Raw genomic sequence first — 24,443 nt, 5'->3', positions numbered from 1 at the left:
TCTTTTTTACTTGAGATGGTCAATTCAAGTTAGTTCCTATTGTGCGCTCTTCTTGCCATCCGTGTCGTATCCATGATTGCAATAAATCAGTCAATGCCTTCTTCACATACTCCTTCACCACCAGCTTCCCAACCCGTTTCATAATCATTTTGATAGGCAGCTTCACAGCAGCGGCAGCAGCAGCAGGTGGTTTGTTCACAGAATCATCACTAACCCTTTTGATACGAAACAACTTCTTCCACTTGAACTTCTTCACGTTGCTTTTGTGGCAACTATCTGCCACAAAGACGTCAGGTGTCATATCACTTGGTCCTGTTTGACTCAAAGTGTCATCTTGAGCAAGATTAACGGGCACAAGGACACTACGACGATGAGGTAAGGCTGGATTGGCAGCAATTGGGTTATTCCCTTCTTCAAAAATTGTTATAGGTGGGTAGAGAACATGGGACACAGAGGGAGATAGAACGTGGGACACAGAAGGAAGGTTGTTCTCCTCACCACAAACCGCAGATTCACAACTCTGCTTTGCCGTTTTGTTCTTCCTTGAAACGAGCGCTTTCAAGTGTGGACTCACATGCTTCCTCAGGGAACGAGACGTTTTCTTGCATGTCTCAGACACTTGCAAGTCAGGTTCAACTCTGGCTTTATGGGACTTGAACGGTTTGCCAATATCACTCCCAAATGTTTTGACCTTTAAGCAAAACTTCTTCCATTTATTGCCAGATTTCACAGCTGCTTCAACGTCCTTTTCAATTGGCTCAATTGCAGGGGCTTCAGTGACTGGGGTTTCAATTCCACTGACGGGAGAGACCACTAATGAACAATTCACCTCATCTTCATTGCTCTCATTACCGGAAACACTAACAATGTACTCATTCACAGATTCAACATTACCAACAACAGTGCTAACCGGTCCCGGACCAGATGCTTCATTGGAATCCTCAACTTTGCCACTACCATTATTGTCATCATTCCTGCAATGATGTTCAACTTGCAAACTTTCCAAAGGATTCAACTTCATATCCATTGCATCTTTTCTCCTTTGTGGGACAGATTTACGTGTCTCAGCAACTTTCCTTGTCACGAACTGATCATAGTAGTTGGGCTTGTTCAACGATTCAATGTAAAGCTCTCTCACACCAGTCACTGATTTGGCATGCACCATTTTCTCAAATGAACTCAACTTGGTCTCCTCGTCATGGGCTGCTGTTGTGGTGGTGGGATGTTGGATTCATCAGATGTGGAAGTATATAGTGCTCTTTCGAAAATCTAACGCGTGTCTCGAAAGTCTACCCGTGGTTCGTATAGTGCTCCTTTCTCATTCTGCTGTCGACACTGATGCATTGTGGCTTGTGCATGCACTTGGTTTTGATGCACTCGTTGGTTCTTGCTGGTTTTGCAACCAAGTATCAAACCAGAGATGGTAGCGTCTTTTTTTTTTCGCAAAAGTAACAAGGTTTATTATTTCACTAATGAAACATGGACGCTGCTATCCAGCGTACTATTACTAGACAATCTACTTATTCATTCTTGCTTTGAACTTGCTAATTCTGACAGGGGCTCCCTCCTCATCCGTGGGCTCAAATCCTTGTTCTTCCTGATTCGCTCTGTTTCTCAAAAGCATCTTCTCTCTCATCCTATGATAGCTGTCGCTGAGCTCCTGATTGGTAATCTCGTTCTCATCATTAGCTTCACCAAGCACATCTTCATCAAATTCGTGCTCCTCTATGTCGTTCATCATTGTCTCGTTCTCGTCATAATCATCTATATCTGCAGTGTCTTCGTAATCCATTCCCACTTCATTAGACTTTTTGTCATACGTCTCTCCTCCAGTAGAGCCAATTAGTTGGTCCTTTCTTCTATCCCTCGATTCAACAATCTTGTTGATCTTTTCGAAATCTTTCAAGTCCTCGACTAATGGACCTTCCACGTCGACGTCATCGTCATACATTCCCATCAGGTAGGCTTTCGCCATTGTATCAATGTCTTGCATGTTACTGTAGTCCAATTGTGGTGCATTGGGCGTGGTGCCATTGACACTTTTACTGTCTAGGACGCCTTCGGCTTTCTTTTTCTCAGGAGTCTTGTTCTTAGTCGGACTCGATGCACTCTCCCTTAGAGCTTTGAATCTTGAAACAGGCTTACTTTTGATCCCTTGAGATCCCGAAACGTGCGAATTTTTTGACTCCTTCTCCTTCAGTAAATTGGCATCGTCTTTCTCGACTATAGTGTCTTCAACAATTGGCTCGGGTGGGTTTTCGTTAACCTCTCTCTCGAGCACGGTGTCCTCCACTATGCTCTCGTTGGTGTTTGACTTGCTGTAGTTGCTTTTCTCTTCAACGTCACTTTTGCCAACCTTTGCCCGGTTTTGTTTGAACAATGATGTTTTCTTATGAGACTGTGGGGTTTTCAAACTATCGCTAATGTTCTCCACATTTTTCACATCCAAGTTCTCTGCAAATCTCACTGACTTTTGCTTCTTCTTACCGTCACTCAAATTGGTATAAGACTCTTCTGATTCCGTTGCATCCAATCCATGCTTTTGACTGTTTTTACTGCCCTTCTCATTCTTCCGTAGTTGGGCAACTTGACTCCAGAACAAATCACTTGATTTGCTGTTCCCTAGTTTTCCTCCGAGCCAAGTGCTATTTGGTTTATTGCCAAATAGAAGGTCGTCTGCTGCATCGTCGTCAACATCATCATTATCATCATTGTCGTCCTCGTCGTCAAAATCATAGTCCAATTCTTCTTCCCCACTGTAATTTCCATGGTTTTCCACCTCATGATCATCAAATTCGTCAGCTAGTAGTTCCAATTCAAGTAAATTGTCCGTGTCAATATTGTGATTCATCGATTTGTAATTTTCCATAGCGGGTGCAACCTCTTCCTCTTCAGACACTTCTTTCGCCGTTGTTTCCTCGTCATTCTCATCATAATCCTCAAACGCCTTTAAGCAGATTCTTTTTAGATTGAATTTCTCTTCTGGACTGATTTTCAATTCATCGATTTTATCTAAAAGTTCATCCTGGCTTATATGTTGCTTTAAACGATCGCGACTAGGCATTAGTTCCATGTCCGAGAATAGTTGCATAAGCTCCTCGTCGTCGTCATTTCCTTCCTTATTCTTGTTTACTGGCGATAACAGCTTTTCCATTTTGGCCGAATCTGGTGTCTTTTTGTCAACCTCAATGGGAACATTGTTGACATTTGAGCTGATGACATTCCCATCTTCATCTACTTCTTCTTGAATATCCATAAAGGGAAGACCCTCTTCATTTAGTCTCTCCTTGTCATCTATTTTGTCAGCCAGTGGCAGTTGTAGCTGTAATTGCGCCAACTTGTTCAAATTGTCCTTCGTTGATTGAGCCTCCTTGATTTTTTGGTCAAACTGGTCAACCAAAGCTTTGAGTCTGTTAACCCTATCCTCATATTCACCAGTTTCATTAGAAGTGGTGGTTATCTCTTTGATCTCCTCAATTTTAGGTTTCTTTTGCTTAATGGCAACACTAAGCTCCCTACTGAGGTGTAGCCTTTTCCTCTGTAGGTTCAAAATAGTCAAGTTTATTTGTTTAATGAGTTCATTTATCTCTGTTTTCTCGTCAAACGGGGACAGTGCGTTTTTAGATGTGATGGGCACCTGACTAGTCATAAACAGCGGTGTTATTTTGGTGGTTCTGGAAGCCTTGGAAGCCTTGGAATACTGTGGAAAGTCTTCCCTCCTTTTTAATTTTAATTTTTTTTTTTTGCTTGCCTCTTCTCTCTTATCGATGGATCACAAAGTGTGCTGTGAGTAAACAGCGTTGTAAGTTTTAGTACGTCATAGAGAGCCTATAGAGAGCCTCAATCAAACAGATAAAGTACAGTTATCAGAAATGTATAGATTACGTACACCAATTTATGCAGCTCCATCATCTATTCATGGCACCATTCCCTCCACGCGTTTCCTCCCAATCACGTAATGCAGCTTGCCATTCCGCATCCTCCACATTCTCATCAACATCTTGTTTATCGATATCCATAGCCTCTTCTTCTTCATTTACCGCGTTTCTTCTCTTTTCTTCTTCTTTATCAAACTTTTCCTTTTCATCAATCCATCGTTCGTGAATATCCACTTCTTGAACACCGACAGAACCGCCTTGCCTGATCGCTTCGTTCCAAATTGTATCACCTCCAACCTCACTGCCAAAGCTGTATCCATTGGCCTTGTCTATGACACTTAATAAATTGATCATGCTCTGTTTATCTTCGACGAATAGTACTTCGAATGCCACCAAATGGTACTCTTCCACCAATTCACCTATTAGTTGCGTCAAACGTACATATTTTTTACCCAATACCGAGTTTGATTCCTTTTCCAAATAGGGAGTTAGGTAATTTAAGTCTTGGACCTCTGTATAGTAGTCTAACCTAAAAGGCAAAGGCCCATAACCTTTTAACAAATCGATCTTGCTAATGACATTGACTTGAGGGAGCTCCAATTGCAACATTGATCGTAGACTTAGTAGCAATATGGAAATGTATTGTGACGGACTGGTCAAATAGATGGAGTCTACCAACGATACAACGCATAGCCTTAATTTTGCTTGTTTTGTCAACGTATTGAATATCTTGTGCAATGCACCATGATGAGTAAATAACTCGATTTGTCCTGGACAGTCAAAAAGTAAATAACTTCTTTCATCAACAAGCTTTTTAACTTTTGAAAGGAACAACTCAATGCCGTTGACAATCAACAGTTCCATAGCAAACATCAAACCACCATTGGGGCCCAAATTTAGCTCATTCATGACATCATCCAAGCTGATGTAGTCTCTTATATCCAAATCACAAGGGTAAGGAAGTCTATCATTCGCTGGGTCCAAATTTATAATGCTCAGTTTACGTCCAATTGCTGATAAGAATTGATACATTCCATGGCAATAGGTGGATTTGCCTGCTCCTGGAGGACCAATTACAACTTGCCCATACATTGTCTGAATGAGCACACAGTAAAGGAATTTGTTTTATAGCAAGCTTGGTGTTGGAAAAGTGCCTATGAGTGTAACTGTATGTATACTCTTTGTATATGTGGGATAGGATGGGATGTGATGTGATGTGATGGGGCAGAGGTATATATATCTCTCTCTCTACATTGTGTGTGTGTGTGTGTGTGGCGAAAAAAAAATATTCCCAAAGGCGAATGGAAAAATCCACCACACCAGAACCACAACCAAAGTACTTACCAAGACGATTAAAATACTGGATTCACGGTATATTCAACGCAACTACGCCACACATCCTTACTTCAAACAATGTCAGTTGCAGCAGCTAGTACTACAGAACTAAACTTTCTCAAGAAAACAGTTACTGTTTCACCGTTGGTCTTATTGTCAGTTGTTGATCATTTCAACAGAGTAGCCAAAGACAACAGTGGCAATCAAAAAAAGAGAGTTGTTGGTGTAATATTAGGTGACAATTCAACTGAGACCATCAAAGTCACCAACTCATATGCCATACCATTTGAGGAAGATGACAAGAACCCCGGAGTTTGGTTTTTGGATCACAACTATATTGATTCCATGGGTGAGATGTTTAAGAAAATCAATGCTAAGGAAAAATTGATTGGGTGGTATCACTCAGGTCCAAAATTGAGAGCCTCCGATTTGAAAATTAATGATCTTTTCAGAAGATACACACCTAACCCATTGCTTTTGATTGTTGATGTTCATGCACAAGGTGTGGGAATACCCACTGATGCATATTTCGCTGTCGATGATATCAAGAATGATGGGTCTGCTGCAGAAAAAACTTTTATACATGTTCCATCTCTAATCGAAGCAGAAGAAGCAGAGGAAATCGGAGTCGAACATTTATTGAGAGATATCAGAGATCAAGCTGCTGGAAATTTGTCTTTGAGAGTGACGCAAACTTATCAATCATTATTGGGATTACATCAAAAGTTGAGAGATATTGCAACTTATTTGGAAAAAGTTTACAACAAGAACTTGCCTATCAATCATACTATTTTGGGAAAACTTCAAAATGTATTCAATTTACTACCTAACTTGGTACAACCAGCAGGAAGCTCAGCAATAATAGGGGAAGACACTGGTGCAGCTGCAGCTACTGCCACTGCCACTGCCACTGTTGGGTCAGCGTCTGTTGGAAGCGAGTTGGCTACTGCCTTTACTGTCAAAACAAATGATGAACTTATGATCATATACATTAGTACTTTGGTGAGGGCAATAATTGCATTTCATGATTTGATTGAGAACAAATTGGAAAATAAGAGATTGAATGAAAAGAAGGCACTAGAAGCTGAGGAATCATTAGGCGAAGATAAAAATGCAATCACAGCAGAATAGATAGAGCTAAATAGGATAACGCTTACATATTTGAATAAACGAAACAGCAAAACAACTGATGAATCTAGTACTCTATCTAGGGAAGAACATTTTGCATTGTATATGGGGAGAGACGAGAGGAAAAAAAGAAAAAAAAAAAAAAAACGAATCGGAACAAAAAATTCCTTAACGCAGAGACCATTTGTGATTTCGGTAAAAGCAAACAGTTTCTTGAAAGAGTCATTGGCAGTTGGTTTATTTGTGTTGATGTTAATACTGATACAACATAAGGAAAAAGGTCCATAATGCTGCATAGATTGCTATCAATGTCGAGGTTGCATTCAGTCCAGAACTTCAACTTTTTTTTCCACAACACGAAACGACGTCTCATCAATAGCCAAACAAACTTTATCAACAATCAATTCCTCACTAGGAAAGTAAAGCTACCTCACATTTCACACGATAAGAAGGCCACTTCCTCGTATTCAAGACCACATGACAGCTCACTAACAAGAGGCTCCAACCACACCGAACTTGCATCTACAAACGTGTTGGAAAACGTAGCATCAAAAGTCCTCATTTGTCAAGAACCGGAAGCAAAACTGTCTCAAAGCTTATCCTCGGAAAACGCAGGTGCAGCCAATATCCCATTCAAAATATCCCCCAAAGCACCAAGACCTTCCAAGGTTGTGGAGCCAGCATCTCTTTTCACGTCCAAAACCAGCTTCAAGGAGGAGCTCAGAACATATGTCAAACTCACCAAACCCAATTTAACAGTGTTGGTAACTTTAAGCTGTATTTGTTCTTATGCGATATCACCATTGAGTGTCTCATTTTCGGAATTGTTGTTTTTAACAGCAGGTACTGCGTTGTGTTCAGGTGCAGCTAATGCTATAAATATGGGAAGAGAGCCTGATTTCGATCGACAAATGCCAAGAACCGTGGGCAGACCGGTTGTGCGAGGATTGATTACTCCACAACAAGCATACAACTTTGCAGCCGTAATTGGAACCACGGGTGTTTCCATGCTATACTTTGGGGTAAACCCCATTGTTGCGTCATTAGGGTTTTTCAACATAGTGTTGTATGCATGGATATACACGTCAATGAAGAGGAAATCGATTCTCAACACTTGGGTGGGTGCTATTGTTGGAGCTATACCTCCATTGATGGGGTGGGCTGCGTCCTCGTCGTTGTGGCATCCAGGTGCGTGGTGTTTGGCTGGTTTACTTTATGCGTGGCAGTTCCCACACTTTAATGCTTTATCTCATGGCATTGCCCAACAATATAAACAAGCGGGATACGTGATGACGGCCGCAGAAAACCCCAAGTTGAATGCTAGAGTAGCTTTACGGTACTCGATTTTAATGTTTCCCCTATGTTTTGGATTAAGTTATTTTGGAGTAACTGATTGGGTTTTTCCCTTTGACTCTGCCATTGCTAATGGATGGCAAGCATATTTGGCATTCAAGTTTTGGCAGCAACAGCTGAAAAACTACAAGAACCCCAAGGGTCCCACACCGGAGGGGATAGCGTTGGCTGGCGTCCATGCAAAGAAACTCTTCTGGTGCTCAGTATGGCACCTTCCTGCCGTGTTGATATTGGCAATGTTGCATAAGAAGGACCAGTGGGATAGACTATATAATTATTTGTTTTGAGAGTGGAGATTCTGTACATAGTTGGGAGAAAAAGAGAGAGAGAAAGAGAGAGAGAGGGAGTGTGTGTGTGTGTGTGTGTGTGTGTGTGTGTGTGTGTGTCTACAATAGGACGATGAACATATCATTTGTATGTACACACGCACCTGAAAATTATTAAGCCTCATTTCTATGAGTCCTGCTCTATTTGAGCTTGTCAGATTTTGCACTGTTTAAATTATATCTTAAAAGCTGGAGTGAAGAGAGTTACACCAATTGATAGACGATTCTGTAGAGCAAAATGAAATGCTAACATGATATTGATGCACTTTTAAAGAGTTGTGTGATTTGAATCTATGTATTGAGATATTATCTTCTTTTTGGGAGTACAATTGTTGCAAAAAATGTTAATAAAATTGAAACCATCTATGATTTCTTTAATCCACACACAAGTTTTAGAGACGACATTTCCTTAAAGTGTTATGCTACTCTGTATAGATCCTTCTATTGAATGATACTACTCTACAGATTTCAATCTCTCAGATGTAGTCGTTGCTAACTATACATCTTGGAGCTTGGTTAGGTGTTTTGTTGCCTCACACTTGCAACTCGGATTATCACGCTCACTAAGAATAACTTCCCCGGTATCCTACATTGAGACTTCAAAAATACATGAGCAGACATTAGACGAAGATCACTCAGTACTCAACTTAGATTAGGAAATAGAATTCTCATTTTTGAAAAAAAAAGGTTCCCACACGTTTGCGTTCTCAACTAGGAAATACCAATTCCAAAATAGGCAAACAATTGCACCAACCAGTAAAGAAAACACCCACTTTCCCTTTTCCCTTTTCCCTTTTCCCTTTTCCCTTTTCCCCATATTCTGTTTTTATACGTTTGCGAATTAAACCCAGCCCCCTGCCAAGTCTTTTTCAACCGGTTGCGCGTTCACAGCACATACAAATTATGTCTATTCCCAGTTTCGATGCAGGAATATCCTCAACAAATTCAACTCTGACATATATTCACGGAACTTTGGGCGTGCCAACACTAGCTGGAAATCCGTTATCCGCTTTTTGTCAACTTCAACGTCCTTATCTTTCTCTGATTTGCGGGAAATTAACAAAAGTCGCTATATCAGTAACACATTACATATCACCCGGGCTGCTTCTTTATCAAAAAAGGCTGGATTCATGTATAAATGACAACATTATCAGGTATCATAACATAACAACGCGTAAAAAAAAAAAAAAAATCCTGGCAATAACTAATCAGAATTACCGCATAAACAAGCTCTTACTTGGGAAAAGTTGTCCCAATTGGGAATTCTGGCAAGCCTAGGAAGTAAATTCTTCTCTCAATATAGGCCACTGAGCGGAAATAATAGGGTTTATTGTACTCTCTTATGCGGATTCACAGATGTATTGTTATCTAAAGTGAGCGGAAAATCGATACTGACTTTTGTATCACCAATGCCTCAATCGCGGATGTCGGCTTTCCAACTTTAATTTTTTTTTTTTTTTTTTTCCTTTTTTGCATTCTGTTGCATTTTGTGTACAAATGCTGGAAGGGTTTTGGTGGTCCTAAATCTGTCAACTGATTGATTCAGGTCCCGATACCCGTTGCATTGTTTATTTTTTTTAACCGTCATCGCTTCTCACGATCAGCGTTCGCCTCAGTAAAACCATGAATATTTTGGCATTACGCGTTTTGGCTTGACATACTGCATTTCCACTTGATACAAAGCCACGGAATGGTGGAACTTAAACCTAGCTAAATCTAAGCTCTTATCAGTAGTCTTGTCTTGGTCGAAGCGTCAACTATGTGACAGACATCAAAACGCACACTAAAATTCAAAGCAGTAAACGGAGATTTCAAAGGAAGTAGTGTTGCTCCAAATTCGATTCATCGTCTTCCTTATTCTCCTCTCCGCACTTTACGCCCGGGCAATTTCTAGTGTCATATTATTTGATAGAAGGATGTATGCAGATTTTCGCGTTCATTTCCATCTAGAGTTAGTAGATAAGGTTCGGGTTTTGTGAAGCATTGATAACGGTTAGTGAATTAATTGTCGGAGCCGCTATTTTTCATCTTATACAAATGCAATTTTATTGTTCTCGACTGTGATTCTGGTATTTGATATCCAAAAAAACACTATCTGTATTTGTATCCATCCATTGTGGCGGATGATATCGCGTATCGAAATCCCTAATTTGGTAACTTTTGCTCAATTGTGTACTCATTTGTTGATGTTTACACCAGCAATGACAATAGATGGTGATATTGTTCAACAATGCTGAAGGTCGGGTTTTTAGCACCGGGAAACAATGGGAGACACCAAGACCCACAGCTTGAATACCTTGTAAACACTCAATCAATAATGAAATCAAGATAAGCAATGCAATTGTTGGGGGGGGGGGAAGGGAAATTATCGAAAACAGTGTTTTGGTGCTTGTTTGATGATACCCTCACCACTTGATCCCCAAAGATTATATAAACCGACCAGTTTGACCCACTCTCGAGATAAATTTCAAATCCAAACTCCACTGAAAACAACAACTCGAGTATGCAACACTTGGCAATCTTTTTCATGCTCATTGGAAGCATTGTTGCTTCACTCATTGGCCCTCCTCCACCATCAAAAGACGACTTTTACACACCACCTGCAGGATATGAAAGTAAACCCAACGGTGCTATTTTGAAACACAGAAACGCGCCAGCTAAGCTTACCGCTGTTTTTGGAGGTTCGGTTAATGTTCAAAACTTTTGGCAGATTTTGGTCAAATCTGAAGATATTCATGGTAATCCCCAAGCTGTTGCCGCTGCTATCATTGAGCCATACAATGCATCTCGTGACAAAGTGGTTTCTTATCAAACATTTGAAGATGCAAGCAACATCGATTGTGCACCAACTTATTCTATGTTACAAGGTGCTAATGTTAGAACTATTCTCACTAGTGAAGAAGTGTTTTGGTTTACTCCATTGTTGGATCAAGGTTATTATGTTGTCATTCCTGATTATGAAGGTCCGCAAGCTCTTTTCACCGTTGGTTGGCAAGCAGCTAAGGGTGTTTTGGACAGTGTCAGGGGCGCATTGAATTCAGGAAGCTTCAGTGGAATTGCCTCTAATGCATCTGTTGCTTTGTGGGGGTACTCTGGTGGTGCTCTTTCTTCAGGATGGGCAATTGCAGCTCAACACTTGTATGCCCCTGACTTGGACAGCAGAATTATTGGTGCTGCTTTCGGTGGATTTGTCACCAACATCACAGCCGTTGCCGATGTAGCTAATGGTGCACAATGGGCCGGTCTTATTGGTAATGCTATTGCCGGTATTGAAAAAGTTTACCCACAAGTCACAGACTACTTGAACACTTACAGAACCAACCTTAACGACATTGAGGTCAATAATCTTCCAAATTACTGTTTGTTGGACTCTTACTTGCTTTTCGAAAACCGTACTTTCTTTGGAAACGATGACAGATCAGTCTACCAAGGGGGTATTGACATTGTTAACCAGGAACCACTCAAGTCAGTTTTGGAAGAGATTGGATTGGAATATCAAAACTCCACTATTTTACCTCATGCTCCAGTGTTTATCTACCATGGTAGACGTGATGATATTGTTCCCTTTGCAGATGTTGAAAGAGTTTACAACAATTGGTGCGATTGGGGTATTGAGTCTTTGGAATTGGCTATTGATGAGACTTATATGCACTCAGAAGAGCTTTATGTTGGCGCTCCTGCTGCTATTGCTTGGCTTACAAAGCGTTTTGAAGGTGCCGCACCAGTTAAAGGTTGTTCCAAGCAATCATACTCCAACACTCTTAACTACCCTAATGTCGAGGATTCATTGAAGAAGTACTTCACTGGTGTTATGAACGATTTACATGGATCTCCACTTGGTCCAAATGCTAAATCAGCAAATGACGTCTCCCAAAACCTTCAACGCATCCGTCCATCTAACCCATGGCAATGAGTTCATCATTGGATTTTTTGTTGGTGAATGGGGGTTCTCTTTACTTTCATACGTTAGCTAGTTTAAAATGACAATGTTATCTTTATAATTTCACTTTCCAGAAATATAGTATCCTCTATTTTGTGGGGCAGGCATGACATAAGCTTTTGCCAGTAAATCGAGAAACTTCTAAAGTTTGGGTGAAGTGCTGTAATCATTCTTCATTTTCAAAACAGACTGAGCAGAGAGCGGCAGAGAGAGGCAGAGAGAGGCAGAGAGAGGCAGAGACAACACGGACAAAATATTTCTGCAACAACCATTACACGCACACACACACACTACACAACACCACAGGAGTACCTTGTCAATCGTACCTCATAATCGCTTTGAATCTATTCAACCTCATCACATTGGGAAAGAATGTTCAAAACGCAAACACGAAGTAAGAGATATGAACAACTGGTTGAAAAGACATTGGCGCTATTTGATTCATTAGAAGAATGGGCCGATTATATTGCATTCCTATCCAAGTTACAAAAGAACTTACAGTCGTATATTGACTCGGATGCGGATGGAGTGGTGGGTGAAGATGACCAGCAATTTTTTGTTCCCCATACAAGACAGGTTTCTTACCGATTGGCCCTATGTCTTTCCCCTACATTACCCAATGGGGTCCATCAGAAGGCACTTAACATATACGAATTTATATTTGACAACTTGTCATTGCAACAAATCAATTCCGAGGTCAGTCTATGGTTGCCTGGTCTCCTTCCACTAATCTCATATTCATCAATCCAGATCAAACCTCAACAGATAAAAATCTTGAAGTCAGTGATTCTAGATAAATTAACACGTGAGACTTTGGGTAAATTGATCAAACCGTTGGTGCTATGGCTTCTATCAGGATTGGAGGATACCAATTCTGAAGTGTTTGAAGATGTTCATTCGTTAATGGTGGCATTCAAATCCAAACTTCAAGATGACTCCCAATTTTGGCATTGCACTTTTCTCTGTATTATAACCACTCCTGAACGAAGACTTGGAGCATTACATTGGTGCGAACGCAATTTGCCTGAGTTTACAAATACAAAAGATGAACAAGGCAATCCTCTTTTTTCTCAAGAGGCACAGCATTGTATGAAACCCGAGGCTGGCTTACTCATTAGAACATTTGCGACTGTTATCGGGTCGTCATCGCTTCTGTCAGATATTTTGGTAACTCGCGGATTCTTTGATTTATTATTGTCGCGCATTCCGTTGGATAGTGCCATATTTGATAACAAAGTTGATTCAAAGGACAAAGATCTATTGATTATGTCATGTTGCAAAATTACTTTGAATAAAGATGTCAGTTTGAACAGGAGAGTTTTGAACTATTTTTTGGGACCCGATATCGACAGTGATAGTGAATCACGCAGAGAGTATTTCAGAAAGAATGCAAAGGTTTCATTGAGTCAAGGTCTTGTACAAATGGGAACATCCGAGTCAAAAAAGGAGCAAATTGATGCGTTGAAAATGTCATTCTATTTGATTATGGATAAGTGGGAGATAAATTACGAATTAACACCAGAGTTGTTTGCTCCTTTTCTTTATCACTGCTTTGACAAGCGTCATGACCAAGATATAGTGAGAACGGCCATGCACTTTTTTGACGAAACTGAGTCAGGCTTTATTTGGAATGAAGTTTTCAAGCTGATTGTACAAGGTGGAAGTTTAAATCTCGACATCACCGAATTTATTATCAAACACTTTCATTTAAATGAGGATGAAAATGTTGGCAAAATTGCTCCGTTAGTATTGGCTTGCCTTTTGGATAGTGTGGGGATAAATGCCCAGAAATTGGAACTCGTTGAAATTGTGTTTGGGTACATTCAGTGGGGAGAATTGAGCAACATTGACTTTGACACTAGTTTTTCCAGCACCCATGTACTCGATTCAGTCACACAATGGACCAAACAAGATACAAGCTACGACTTGGACTCTCTTCCGTATTCTCCAGAGGAATTGACCTCATACACTTTCACGCAATTGGAAACGCTACATCTCGATGATTCCTTGGATTTGACCTTGAGTACTAGGATTGGGAAACTTTTAATCCGTTTATTTGATGCAATTGAAAATGATGATGCAAAGCAAGTAATAGCGGAAAAATTAATTTCGAAATGGTTGAAAGACTCAACCAATCTTCTGGACACTGGAATTATATCCGCTGCTTTGATTAGAGTGGACATGCTCAATCATTTATCCAAATTCATCAGCGCGTTTCAAAAAGAAAAATACTTGAAATTTATATTATCGGGCTTATGGCAAGCAGTTGTATCATCTTATCCTGCAAATCATCAAGTCGAGGCTGTGAAAAGCATATTCGAGTTGAAGTTTACTTTTTCCATGAACAAGATTGAAGGAGGTGTGCTGGAATTATTTTTGACGTTACCGTTTGGCAAGCAAATTGTTGCCTTTGAAACATTGTATGTTCATTCCTCGGGAACCGATGAGGCAGAGAATATCTTGAGCCGTTTATTCCAAGCAATTTTGGATGTATCGACTGATAATGGAGGTCAATGGAAAAAGGTCGTCCTGGATTTGATTAGTCGTCTAATTGGCAACGGCAAGCCACAAAGATTGCTCAATTTATGCTTCAGTCCATTGACGCAATATGCTCTCTTGGATCATGGACGTTTCAAATGTGAACCCAATGCTGATGGAAATCAATATGCTTATGATTTAAAACAAGTTTTGTCTTTGTTGAATTTCGATCTGAAAAGTATCAGAACTCACATCAGCAACGCCCAATTTGTTGTTCCAGATGTGGCACGTGATTACCATGAACACAGTGTACACTACACATACAAAAAGTATTTGATTCTTCTTGTAAAGGAAAATATAAGACTGATTACTACAGAGGACAAGCTCAGGTATCACGAAAATGACTATAGTATTATAGCCGATTTGAGCTTGAAGATCTATATGAAAATAATAACGGGAAACGAAAAGACATTTGAAACCTTATTTGAAGATTTGCTTCTTGACACATTGAATCATATCAACGCGCTGCAAAGGCATGCTGTATCAGAATCGACAATTGGCAACTTTTTGCTGTGCATTTTCCATTTTCTTGAGCGAGCATCAGGGGCAAATGCGAAATTGAACTTGCTACATGTTCACGAACAAGAAAAAGGTCCCATTTTGGTAAATTTGATCCAAGCAGGTTTGACGCAATGCAAATCGCCGAGTATACTTGAAAAGTATATGGATTTAGTGATCAAATTGGCGTATCTTTTTGGTGACTCGATCTTTAGCATCCTACTCACATTGACCGAAACAATTGTTTTGAAAATCAATACGTTATTCAATCGTTTCCTCAACTGGGATGATTTCCCATCGAATGAAAATTTTGATAACTCCATGAGTATACTTTTTGATGGATTAGAAAACTTTTTAACGGTTTGTCATGGTTATTTGATGCACTCAAATGTCAAACTACAAATTCAATCGCAAACAAATAAAGATTCAAACAACAATGGATTTTTGAACAGTGTTATGCTGGGTGTTTTCCAAATTGAGTCACCCTCTACCAAAGATAATGAACAGAATAAGCATTACTCCACCCTTATTGCCTTTCACGATGCGACAAAGGTCAGTTTCAAAATTTGGGATTGGGCTGACTCGAAAACCGATGTACCTGCTACCATCACCACGTATTCTAATCGATCATTAACATTTATTTCTCATAAGCTCAAGTTCAAAACTAAAACGTTTTTGGACAGATTGATCGAATTGGAAAGACAGGAAATCGTCAGTACGTTGATCACTTCCCATAAACAATTAACGAGTGTGTTGAAAATTCTCAATATTTTGGATAATGGCCGATCGCAAGTGACTTTGCCTTATATATTCAATTATTTGAAGATGAAATTCAATCCTCAATCATTTTTGGACACTGATAAGACCTATGTTGAGTCAGATGTGGATACGAAGGAGCTATCTAGATTCCTAGTGGCGTTTTATGACTTTATGGATTCAGATACAGTTTTCGATACTTGGCATCAAACGTTGGAGTTTTTGGATACAATGACATCGCAGATAGTTCATTTCGAAGCTATTGTTCCAGCTGCGTTGCAAATCTGTAACGTATTGTCGATTAAAGCAAGTAGCACAAGAAATCGAGAATTACCAAAGAATAAGAAGTTGCTATCTGATGGTTTTACCAAACTTTTCAATCAGTATGTCAACCACTACACACTTAGAAAAACAAAATCTGCTGATGCTAATGATGTTGTTGTATCTGAACAGCATTTCACTGATGCTTTGACCGGAGTGATACCTCTATTGGATGAAATATATCGAGATTCCGAAAAGACAAATCAAACTGTTGGGTTCATAATCAATAGTGTCATCTTATTCTCAAATAAGAAAAAGCAATCTCACTTGAGTGACACTTTGCTTCACTTGTTATTGCTCCTTGGTCAACATTACCCTATACGTATCTGGAGAACAGCAGTGGCAGATTTGTTCAATGATGGAAATTTCTTCACCACCAAAGCATGCTCAGCTGATAAATGGATGGAAATTGTTCGAATTTGGATCGAACACGATAAGGACAGGTTCGATGACAAGGTCGCCAAGATTGCGTCTTCGTCGACTACTTCTCCTGCAGGAACATTGTTCAACTGGAATGAAGAATCAGAAATTGAAGCCAAAATCAATGTTCTCAAGCAATTGACCTATCTCATTCTTATACAACCCCATGATTACTTCGCCAACAAGACGAATCAGTTGTTTGACAAACTAGACCAGTTGCTAAGTTTGAATACTTGTCCCACGTCAGTTCGAATTGAAATCAGCACATTGCTTCGAGCTCTTGTTTTGAAAATTAGTGATGTTCATTTGACTCCTCACTGGGCGTTGATTATTCATGAATTGTTACAGATTTTTGATTTGATTTCCAGTCCGCCCAAGTCACCAAAGGAATTAATATCGATGACTCCTCAAACTTTACAGTTGATATTATTCGCTTCGAAATTGCTTGATGAGTTGTTGATTATCGATCCTGACGGGTTCAATTTAAACTCGTGGTTGTTCATAAGTATTGATTTTGAAAACAAAGACACGCAAACTAATCTGATTATAGATTTGATTTCCCGGAATAATGATTTTACCTTTTTGAAGAATGATGCAATTAAGCTCAAGCACGGATATTTGACAGATGAGTATCTCTATCCATTATTAGAGGGAGTGAGACATATTTCCCTGATTACGCAATTGCGATTGTTTTTCGATTCCTTGAGCATGATTCATTACGAACGAACTTATAGCTTAAAGCCCGTCAACTACACCGCCTGCCAGAAAGACATCATACAGGATTTGATAACCATGAACCAAAACTAAGGTATGAAAACATGCCAGTAAAAGCCGAGTCGCATTTGTTATATATATATATGTATTAGCTACATATACCTCTATAGACTGAATAAAGAGAAATTTCTTTAAATTAGAACAACTAATTCTTCAACTGCCTAAATTGGCTGTCAATAATCTCCTTTATTTCTTTGTAACTCACAATGATGTATTCGTTCTCCTTGACCAATAGCAACTTCTCATCAACTCCACAATCCAACTTATTTAAACTCACCAACACCTTATGCAAGTTAACCACTCTAGCTCCATTGGAATCATAGGTTTGAAATAAAGTTTGTTGGAATAATTCAATAACCTTGATCTGATTGATATCATTCAATGATTGCGTGTTCAAATTGTTATCTCCTGTGGTAGTGCTCACCACAAAATTGATCTTTGTGAGTAACCTAAACAATCGAGCATTTTCCAATTCCGAAGTCAATTGCAGTTCAAAGTAATCAGTCGAATTTTGCAAGCTGTTAATTGTGGCGAAAGTCTTGTCAACAAGATAATCACACACGAATTGTTTCAAATTGAACTCTTGTGCATCACCATTCAAGACTTTCAATACCTCAATGAAGTCACCACTTATGTTTGTTGAGTTTGCTAAATTTCTCACCAAAATGTCTTCCTGACTCGATCTTAAGTTTATTGGAAGTAGCAAGGAGCTCAAATCAAGCATTACTTTACCCAAATTCTTTACGTCTCGACGTTGCAATTCCTTTACATCAGGCTTGTCGACTTTACCATAATCCAAAACATCACTAATTCCACAACTGCTCAATCTAATCCGATTTTCTCCTGTATTTATGATCTTGCTCACCTCCATAGAACAGCCCACGTACAATTCTTTAGAATGTATACTCTTCAAAGCATTTACCAATTGAACAAGATATACCCACAAGAGATCTTCCGTAATAGGCTCCACTCGCAATGCCTTCTTGTGATATTCTAATAAAGTCTTGGAGTTTGGATAGTAATCGTAGACAAAACATAGCGCAGTAGAGTTGTCTGCTTTGCTTCCACCAATGGAGCTAAAGGCCAATGATGTAAACACGTCTTTGATCCCCACAATGTTAGCATTGGTGTTGAGCAATTGCCACGTTTTGATACTCTTGAATGCACTATCATCTGTGACTTCATTGCAAGGTTCAATTTTTCTTAATGCGTACAAGTTCCCGTCAATATTGGAGTAACATTTGAACAAAAGGCTGCTCTTACCCGGCCAAAGCCTACTCACTGCTTCATAGGATGCATCAATTGGGACCAACGAGTGATAAGAATTCACGTGCTCGGGCAAATTCAGATGCTGGAGAGTTTGCAAGCTAGCCTCATTTTTACGATGTAAACTCTCTCTCACTTCGTTGGGGATAAACATCTTTAATGCATTAGTTTCATTATCTTTTATTGGCACGGTCAATCTTGGAGGTGGGGCTGGGGCGTACAAGTGATATTGTAACGGATACAATGGTCCTTGCTGATGCAGCTGTGATTGGGAAGTAGGAGGAGGAGGAGGAGGAGGAGGAGGATGTGGTGGCGGTGGTCCACCCAAACCTTGTCCTTGTTGGTGAAGTTGGTTTTGCTGCGAGGGAAAGAAGTTAGACGACATCAATGGTGCTGAATTCATTACAGACGAGTGTAACACGTGACTCTGATTTGCTGGAACGATTGGACTTTGAGTATCTTGCAGATACGGGTTAGCCGAGGTATGCTGAGGTTGTATGATACCACCTGATGATCGTGCACTAGACGGGCCATTTGGAGACGCCAATACTTGCAGCTTGGCCGAATACTGATGCTGTTGTTGTACTTGTTGTTGTTGCTTCTGCGTTTGACTCTGTTGTGAAAGAGGAGCAGTCCCTGGTGACGCTGCACCTGGAGTAAACTCAAAACTAGATGGCGTAAAAGACGGCGTACTCGCGTTAAATTTCCTTGAACCAAACGGGAGACCAGACAGGTTACTTTGTTGTTGTTGCTGTTGTGGTTGTTGTTGTTGTTGTTGCTGAGGGGCCTGTTTTCCTTCTTGATCTTGAAAAGACTCCGGTTGAAATACAGGTGCGTCCTTGACAGTTGGAGACAAGTTTGAAAACTTGGAAGTAATGCCATTGACCATCTTATCCTTTGTACCACTCGGTTGAAATAAGGGTGTTTCAATGTTGAATTTCTTCCGCCCACTGTTAGAATTGGACAAATTTGCCGGTGCGGTAGAGGGCAAAAGAGATTGCTGCAGCTGTGATAGCCGAGATCGTGAACTTTTAGTTCTCAATTGGTGCAGTGGTTGGGTTTGTAACTGACTAGCGTGTGAACCGGACCCTGGACCCTGATCTTGACTGGGACCATTTCCATTTCCGCTTGGTTGTAATCCAGTCAGTTTGTGATGACTGAAAGCGCATCCTTTGTCTTGATATTTACAGTAGCCATATATCAATACATTTTTACAAAGAACGTCCTTTGCTGAATCTAGATTAATGTTCATGAGTGCGGCAGTTTTGTTGCTTCGAGGGATAATGTTTGCTGTTGCTGACAGTTGCAGCTTTAAAAATTGAGGGGACCTTGAAGTGGATTGCTAGTAGGTGTAACGTTATATATCGATCTATGCGTGGCTCTTTGCTATGGTTAGTGTAGCTGTGGTAAATCTCAATCCTTTAATGTTGATAATTGTTGTAGTTTAAGCATTGTTCTCTTCGTGTCTCCTTGTCTTTTTGTTCATACATACACGACCAATAGGGTCGTAGTTTAACTTACTTACGAGCTAGTTCCTTGCAAAGTCACTTTCAGACGGTGACATAGTAGATGATGCGAAATTAATGAAACACACTTTACTTTATAGAGCGGAAGTTGCCAGAAGAGGAAATGGACTACGTTGGTTCAAGTCATCACTACTGAAATATCTTTGTATCGGACTCACCAAATTGGATCTTGTAACAAGATTGCGCTTGATCCACTACTAATGAGGTGAGAGTGTGACATTACATCTCTACTACGCTTGCTGAGCTCCTCAGCTTGTACACTTTTACCCTTTTCTTCTTCTTCTTCTTCTATAAAGCGAAAGCTACAAAGTGTGTCAAGGGGGTAATGCAAAAGTTTATATATGGCACAGTTGTCACACCATTAACTAAATGAGCGTTATGCTCTTCTCTTCTCTCTTTTTGTGATATGTCCACAACAGAAATAAAAAACGGTCCTCGATTTTAGACAGGTTGGGGGACTTCCTCTTCGTCGTCATCGATGTAAGCAAGGACTGTCAATTATTCGCTCATCAATCACCTAACAAATACCACCTGGGGCCAGCGCAGTCACAAGAATAATTTCCTGGGTGCTCCATATACCCGGTGCGTTACTCACTTTGATGTGAAAAACTCTTCCCATATTTTTTCTGTTGGTGCATTGTGCATCAATTCAAAAGTCCGTCTTCCTTCGCGGGTATTCGAAGACCTAGCGTGTAAGGAGCTCCCAAGTTGAGGAGGAAATTCCGAAGAATAGGTTGGGGAATGATGTGGATGTTGTTGTTGGTGATGTTGGTGGATGGGAAAGTGAGGTGGCTCAGAAACTTGGGTACCATCGAGATGCGTGCCATCAACAGGAGGGGGAGGCGTTGACTTGTCCAGGACGGTGCCTGTTGTTGTTGCTGTACCAACGACTTGATTGTTGTGATTCAATTCTTGAAAAAAGAAATCCAATTCTTCGTCATTCCAGTCTGGATATTCAAACCCATGTGCAAACTCGGAGGAGGTCACAACCACATTCTGCGATCCTCCTGCATTGTGGTGATTGTCTTCCTGGTGATGTGGCAGACGATTTTGGTGCTGCGAGTGAGATCCTTGTGGTGACTGGTGTTGCAGAAGCTGATCTCCCCGAGTTCCAACACTTTGTGGTGAGCTTTTCGTCAATGGGTTCAAATGATCCAACTCATTAACCAATTGGAATAAATTAGAGTGAACATTCCCATTGTTGATTCGGTATAACGATTCGCGACTCACTTTAGTTTCACCCTTGTCACCTGCACCTTCACCGTTTGCTGCCGAGACATCAACATCGGAGCCATTTTTGCGACCGTGTTCTCCAATCTCTCCTTGTCTCTTGCTGCCACTCCCCGACATAAATTGATTGATCAGCTCATTAGGATACTTTAACTTAACAATAACCAAAGTAAGATTCTGGAAAATCTCGCAACAATATTGAGCTGCATCGCATTTATCGATCAAACTAGACAAAATCTTCAAGCAATTGGAACAGCTGAGCATAACGGTGTTTATCGGATTCATGGCTCTGATTTCATCGGAATTGTACAATGAGTATAAGTAGGATGTACCAGCCATGAATAAATTATGTACTGCTGCCCATGTATAATTAACTGATTTGGTCAAGTACAACTGTGTATAACAGTTAATCACCTCTTTGGCAGAAATCGAAACTTGGCGTATGTCATCCATGGTTAAATTATAATTGCGAGGTCCCAACCCATGGATGTACAACAAAGTATGATGATAATTCAAATGGAAAAAAATAGGGTTGAAATTACAATTCATTTGTTTCGGAGTGGGCAAGTTTTGATACCAATGGGTCAATCTTGCCAAAATATCACCCTTCCATTGTGACAAATCGGTGTACCTTCGCGGAAGTTCAGCTCCCGTATAAAGAATCTTTGTAACTTCACTTTGTAGTTGCCGTATAGTTATGAATGCCAAAGACACATTCTTGTAGCTAACCACATCACCAATGAACCCTTCATCATTGCTCAACTTAGTGTAGTCCATGATGGAATCATGAGTGTAAATTTTCAGATCATCCCACACGCTGAGCAACGGAGTGTTTATACTCTCATCAGGAATGCCAAATGGTCTGTCCAAGTAGAAACAAATTTGCCTATCAATGGAGTACGTACACCAGAAGATTCTTCTTCTCTTGTCCCTTGTGTACCCATCAATGTTCATATTTTGCCGTGACTTCGTCTTGAGTTCATTTTGCAAGTCCAAGTCAACACACATGCGTAAAGCCTCCCCCATGATATACCACACCCCAGGATTTGTTGGCCGCATTATGGAATAAAACGCATAAAGTAGTATTCCCTGCAAAGCCATCAATTGGTCAATATTTCGTTTGACGACATTGTAGTATTTCATTGCCGCTAAACGAAATGACTCCGATATCTGCGATGGATATTTCAAATGATGTACTGATGACGCAATAGCAAACACCATATTGAGAAAAAATAGTGGGACATGGAATCTTCGAGGTGGGACAATTGTATTTGAAATTGCCCTGATATCAATATTGTTGTTGGCGCTATTTGATTCGTTTTCTTTGGTAAGTAGTTGTTGAAATTGCGACTTGTATTCATCAAACCAATATCCACCTTCACCGCCGTCATTAAAGTCGCTCTCCCAGAATGAAGCATTGACGGATCCGTCATTACTGGCAAACTGAAATCGACTCAGTTCAAGTGGTCCATATATCGGAATAAAATAATCGCGAATAAACTCTTCACGATGCATGATGGGGAACTGAGGATTGCATTGATGAAAAAATATTTGACAAAATTGTAGAGCTGTAGACTTGGGCGGTAGTACTGCTGCCTGCTTAAGCTCATCGTCAGATAAACCATCAGCATCGACATTTGCTCTTGGATCTTGATCTTCCTCGTCTTTGCTTGTGATGTCATCATCAGCGCTTTTTTCATGTCGCTTTTGAACTTTAACTGCAGTGGACATTAACTTCAGAAAGCTGATTTTATTACTTCCTTTCTTTCCGCTTTTATCACTTTCCAATGAATGAGCGTGGGACTTATTTCCATTCTCCGTTATGCTTTGAGCAGTCCAACCATTGTCTGCGACAACCTTTTCACTGTCGCCAAGGGTAATAAAATCATTGTTATTGCTAGTTTCTCGCCCATTCTCACTAACATAGACCTCAGTATCGGCCAGGACATGAGCATCAGAACGTCCACCCAATTCACTCAACTTTCCCTCCAAAAACTTCACCCTCTCTTCCAAATGAACAATATAACTACGTGGTATTTCCCTCCCAGTAATTGGATCTAGCCCCATACATTCGACATTGTGCTGGGCACATTTCCCACATTGCGGAAATTTCTGGTCACATTTGATTTTCTTGGTTCGACATCGCTTGCAAGCTGAGATTGCGCGGGATATTTTCACTGTTTGGGATCTTCCTGTGGAGGATCCATGCGAATCTGAATTCAAAGAAGTTGATTCAAGTGGGGGCCCTAGTGGTGAAGACGATGATGAAGCTTTTGTTTTCTGCTTCTTTGTGGAAGGATGTGTCATTTACCTATGCTGGTATATGGTGGGTTGGGTTGTGAAAACTAAAACAGAAGAAGCAGCAGTAACAGCAACAACAGTAGTAGCTGAGGAGGAGGGGGGGTAGTAGTAGTAGTAGTAGTATTTAAGGTTAAGAGTGGGGGTTGTGTAGATAAAAAAGATCAACTAATAGATAACACTCTCCCTGTTGTTTTTTTTTTTCTGTCGCTCAAAAGGGTTTCAATTTACGAAAAACTATCAAGCATTTCATGCGCTTTCTACATCGAACAGCATCAAATACGTTGGACATTATCGGTGTTAAAATGGATATGGCTAGATGCAAACCTAGAAGAAATGCGTAACTATAGTTGAACTTACGAATAAGAGGGGAAAATTCTCTAGTTCTTTGTTCTTGTGGTGTGGCACTTGAGTTGGGACAAAAAACCACCACAGGCAATCCGTTTAATCAACAATCTTTCCCTTGGCACTGATTACAATATGTCATTCATATTTATGTCAATTGAGTTCAGAAATATATCATTTGATTCCCTGAAACTTTTATAGCAAAATCACCAAGTCGTGTTGGTCATCATGTAATTTACTCGCTACTGCAACTTTCGATATCCAGACTTTTTTCAACCACAAGGATTTAGTTTCTGTCATGATGTTTCAAAATTACCAAATCAATAAGATTCAAGAATTTCAAAGTGCGCTCAGAGTGGTCGAATAAGCTACCCAGTTCATTGTACAAGAAGTTGAAGGTATCAAGGATTGTGACGAGAACGACATAGAGGAGCACGAATTTGATGAAGATGTGCTTGGTGAAGCTAATGATGAGAACGAGATTACCAATCAGGAGCTCAGCGACAGCTAT

General features: G+C 40.2%; 9 protein-coding genes across 9 annotated transcripts; 4 read left to right on the top strand and 5 right to left on the bottom strand. All coding sequences in view use genetic code 12, as the record gives it.

Moving 5' to 3' along the window:
* Nucleotides 1-19: 19 nt before the first annotated feature.
* KGF57_004339 (uncharacterized protein) lies at nt 20-1,165 on the bottom strand (the record flags this gene model as incomplete). The annotated part of the gene is made up of 1 exon (XM_051753839.1): nt 20-1,165. One exon carries the CDS (start codon nt 1,163-1,165, stop codon nt 20-22), a length of 1,146 nt encoding a protein of 381 aa, XP_051607182.1.
* Nucleotides 1,166-1,516: 351 nt separating this feature from the next.
* KGF57_004338 (uncharacterized protein) lies at nt 1,517-3,649 on the bottom strand (the record flags this gene model as incomplete). The annotated part of the gene is made up of 1 exon (XM_051753838.1): nt 1,517-3,649. The coding sequence occupies one exon, from the start codon at nt 3,647-3,649 to the stop codon at nt 1,517-1,519; it is 2,133 nt and encodes a 710-aa protein (XP_051607181.1).
* Nucleotides 3,650-3,908: 259 nt separating this feature from the next.
* Nucleotides 3,909-4,970, bottom strand: KGF57_004337 (putative GTPase; the record flags this gene model as incomplete). The annotated part of the gene is made up of 1 exon (XM_051753836.1): nt 3,909-4,970. One exon carries the CDS (start codon nt 4,968-4,970, stop codon nt 3,909-3,911), a length of 1,062 nt encoding a protein of 353 aa, XP_051607180.1.
* A 321-nt stretch (nt 4,971-5,291) lies between these two features.
* Nucleotides 5,292-6,344, top strand: RPN8 (proteasome regulatory particle lid subunit; the record flags this gene model as incomplete). The annotated part of the gene is made up of 1 exon (XM_051753835.1): nt 5,292-6,344. One exon carries the CDS (start codon nt 5,292-5,294, stop codon nt 6,342-6,344), a length of 1,053 nt encoding a protein of 350 aa, XP_051607179.1.
* A 305-nt stretch (nt 6,345-6,649) lies between these two features.
* KGF57_004335 (protoheme IX farnesyltransferase) lies at nt 6,650-7,981 on the top strand (the record flags this gene model as incomplete). The annotated part of the gene is made up of 1 exon (XM_051753834.1): nt 6,650-7,981. One exon carries the CDS (start codon nt 6,650-6,652, stop codon nt 7,979-7,981), a length of 1,332 nt encoding a protein of 443 aa, XP_051607178.1.
* A 2,542-nt stretch (nt 7,982-10,523) lies between these two features.
* Nucleotides 10,524-11,933, top strand: KGF57_004334 (uncharacterized protein; the record flags this gene model as incomplete). Its single annotated transcript, XM_051753833.1, has 1 exon — nt 10,524-11,933. One exon carries the CDS (start codon nt 10,524-10,526, stop codon nt 11,931-11,933), a length of 1,410 nt encoding a protein of 469 aa, XP_051607177.1.
* A 399-nt stretch (nt 11,934-12,332) lies between these two features.
* KGF57_004333 (uncharacterized protein) lies at nt 12,333-17,300 on the top strand (the record flags this gene model as incomplete). Its single annotated transcript, XM_051753832.1, has 1 exon — nt 12,333-17,300. One exon carries the CDS (start codon nt 12,333-12,335, stop codon nt 17,298-17,300), a length of 4,968 nt encoding a protein of 1,655 aa, XP_051607176.1.
* A 112-nt stretch (nt 17,301-17,412) lies between these two features.
* PAN3 (Pan3p) lies at nt 17,413-19,785 on the bottom strand (the record flags this gene model as incomplete). The annotated part of the gene is made up of 1 exon (XM_051753831.1): nt 17,413-19,785. The coding sequence occupies one exon, from the start codon at nt 19,783-19,785 to the stop codon at nt 17,413-17,415; it is 2,373 nt and encodes a 790-aa protein (XP_051607175.1).
* Nucleotides 19,786-20,650: 865 nt separating this feature from the next.
* Nucleotides 20,651-23,596, bottom strand: PPR1 (Ppr1p; the record flags this gene model as incomplete). Its single annotated transcript, XM_051753830.1, has 1 exon — nt 20,651-23,596. The coding sequence occupies one exon, from the start codon at nt 23,594-23,596 to the stop codon at nt 20,651-20,653; it is 2,946 nt and encodes a 981-aa protein (XP_051607174.1).
* Nucleotides 23,597-24,443: the final 847 nt, after the last annotated feature.

The sequence above is a fragment of the Candida theae genome, assembly GCF_024610275.1.
Source record: "Candida theae strain CBS 12239 chromosome Unknown scaffold67, whole genome shotgun sequence".
Classification (NCBI taxonomy): Eukaryota; Fungi; Ascomycota; class Pichiomycetes; order Serinales; family Debaryomycetaceae; genus Lodderomyces; species Lodderomyces theae.
The sequence above is the reverse complement of the archived record's forward strand: the minus strand, read 5'-3'. Positions and strand labels throughout refer to the sequence as shown.